At 45.1% G+C, this 2,482-nt stretch overlaps 1 protein-coding gene across 1 annotated transcript in view; it reads left to right on the plus strand.

Moving 5' to 3' along the window:
- Nucleotides 1-260: 260 nt before the first annotated feature.
- plxnb3 (plexin B3) overlaps nucleotides 261-2,482 on the plus strand; it is a 20,016-nt gene continuing 17,794 nt past the window's right edge. Inside the window, exon 1 of the mRNA XM_062460531.1 lies at nucleotides 261-284. Within this exon, the coding sequence (XP_062316515.1) occupies nucleotides 261-284 (24 nt within the window). The remainder of the gene's footprint in view (nucleotides 285-2,482) is intronic.

A 2,482-nucleotide genomic window follows, 5' to 3' on the forward strand; every position in this document is an offset into this window, starting at 1 on the left:
ATAGACATTACGGACATCACACATGGTCATTTAGCTTTTTGTTGAGCCCACTTAATTTAGTTTGTTGTTATAAACCAACACCCTTTTAAACAGGCTTTGTGAATCAAATGAAACGGCTTGTGTGATGTTTGGGGTCTTGATAAAGGAACCTGATAGAGTGGGGGCAGGGAGGATATCTTTGTCCTTTTGGACAACGGCTAGTGTGGGTGTGTGTGTGGGGGGGGGTGTGTGTGTGTGGGTGTGTGTGTGTGTGTTAACAGATGATGCTGATGCTGGTGGTTGTGGTACGTTGTAACAGAGAGGGGATTATTTCTTTATAATGGAGGCGGATGCGTTTGAATTTGCACCAGATTAAGGGTTAAGTATAGCCTAGATTAGCAAATGTAAGATATGGCACAGGAATGTAGGCTACATATGTCACCACTAGCTGTTACTGTACAACATGTCTGCCTGGCAGATTTTGTGTTTGAGATTCAGGCAGATGTAAAAAAAGAAAGAAAGAAAAAATACCTAATATTTTTCTCTTTTCTGGTAAAACAATTTCAGCCTTTTCACCTAAATCCTGCTGTTATCACACTGACTGTACTTGGTCCTTAAAGTGATGAATTGAGATATTTGGTCTATGACAGAAACTCTTTTTTGTGGATGTTAAGTGTGAATGCCACAAAATAGTAGTACAGTTATCCTTGTAGGAACACTTCTCAGGGTTGTTCTAAACTATGAAAGCAAGCTTGTTGACAGTCAGAATGAAAGACAGCCCTCAGTGTGGTCTTCCATTTCTCACGTGTATCTGCTGAAGTGGTTTTTCTCTGCTCTAACCTCCTCTCTCGGTCAGCCTGGCACAGTTTGCCTAACCTGTTTGTCTACATTTCCTAGAACAGCTAAAGGCCTTTGGTGTACAGGACGCTGCAGGCAGCAGTGTTTAACCAGCTTGCCAGGAGCACTGCCTTTCTGGCCTTCCTGCCTGCCTGTTTGCACTCTTGCCGGCCTGCCTGCTTTCCTGCCTGCCTTCCTTCCTTTCTGCCTTCTCATCTGTCTGGATCACCCTGTTTTTCTCTCTGTCTGTCAATCTCCATGAACAGATAGCAGATAACAGTAGCTAATGTGATAAAAGAATAATTTCTGTAAAACACTTTTAAAGTAGGGCTCCCTCCAGTATCTAGTGCATATTGTACTAAGGATTTATGAGTTTATTGATGGATTTTCAAAGTTAACAAGTTAAACACACGTTGGCAGTTACTGGCAGTGCAGTGCAGTTTCAACATTGGTTAGATTACTAGTGGCATCTTTTCCATGCCCTTGAAGACCAGGAATCTAATCGCTAAATCTGTCGTTTCTGTGCTGACCCCCACCCTTGTGTAACCCCCCACCCCCTTGCCAGGCTGAGAACAGTTACAGCACTGTACATTACTGTGCCTGCATAAAACACCATCTGAATTAGCCTGTCAGTCACACCAGAGGAGTTGTTTAACTGGACTGTTGATGGACCATTATGATCCAGTCACCTGACAGAGAGCTGCTGGTCAGCCATGAAGGGACCTTCACACTGGGCTCTGGAACCAAACTTTGAGACAGTGGCTTATCGTCTGATGCTTAAACTCATGACATTCGACTGAGATGCACATTTGTTTTCAGTGTGTGTGTGAGAGAGAGAGAGAGAGAGAGAGAGAGAGAGAGAGAGAGAGAGAGAGAGAGAGAGGAGAGAGAGAGAGAGAGAGAGATGAGAGAGAGATGAGAGAGAGAGAGAGAGAGAGAGAGAGAGAGAGAGAGAGAGAGAGAGAGAGAGAGAGAGAGAGAGAGAGAGAGAGAGAGAGAGAGAGAGAGAGAGAGAGAGAGAGAGAGAGAGAGAGAGAGAGAGAGAGAATTAGTCTGTGTGTGTCTGTGAGAGAGAGAGTGAGTCTGTGTGTGTGTGTGTGTGTGTGTGAGAGAGAGAGAAAGAGAGAGAATGTGTGTGCGTTTCGTGTGCGTGTGAGAGAGAAAGGGATGAGAGAGAGAGAGTGTGTGTCTCCATTCTGGACTGCAGAGAAAGACCTTCAGTTGAGGTCAGGCATTGTCCAGAGACACGAGGAGGCAGTCAGCTGACCTAATTCTGACAACATCTCCTCCGACAAATGAACAAGCTTTGATAACAGACAGAGTGAAGCTGCTCACAGACAGTTGAACACCAGTGATCTGTTATGGTAATCTCGTCGAACCCGAGAGTTGGCTTGTTTGTAATGTCTACAGCTCATCCTAACTAAATTGGCTTTGTAGTTTTCTAATCTTGTTTGCTGCGTCTTGTGTGGTTTCTCTAAAGGACGATAATCTGAACGAGCAGGAATCCTTTATTTTCCACCGTAGCTTGTTGTCGAGTCATTACTGGGTTCCTGTGTCAGAGGCAGCAGCCTGGTATTTGGCTGGTGCTGTTGAGAGGAAGCCGAGCGGCAGGGGAGGTCAGGGGTCATCTCCAGCCACACTGGACACACTATTGGCCGCACAATAA

The sequence above is a fragment of the Osmerus eperlanus genome, chromosome 4, assembly GCF_963692335.1.
Source record: "Osmerus eperlanus chromosome 4, fOsmEpe2.1, whole genome shotgun sequence".
Lineage (NCBI taxonomy): Eukaryota > Metazoa > Chordata > Actinopteri > Osmeriformes > Osmeridae > Osmerus > Osmerus eperlanus.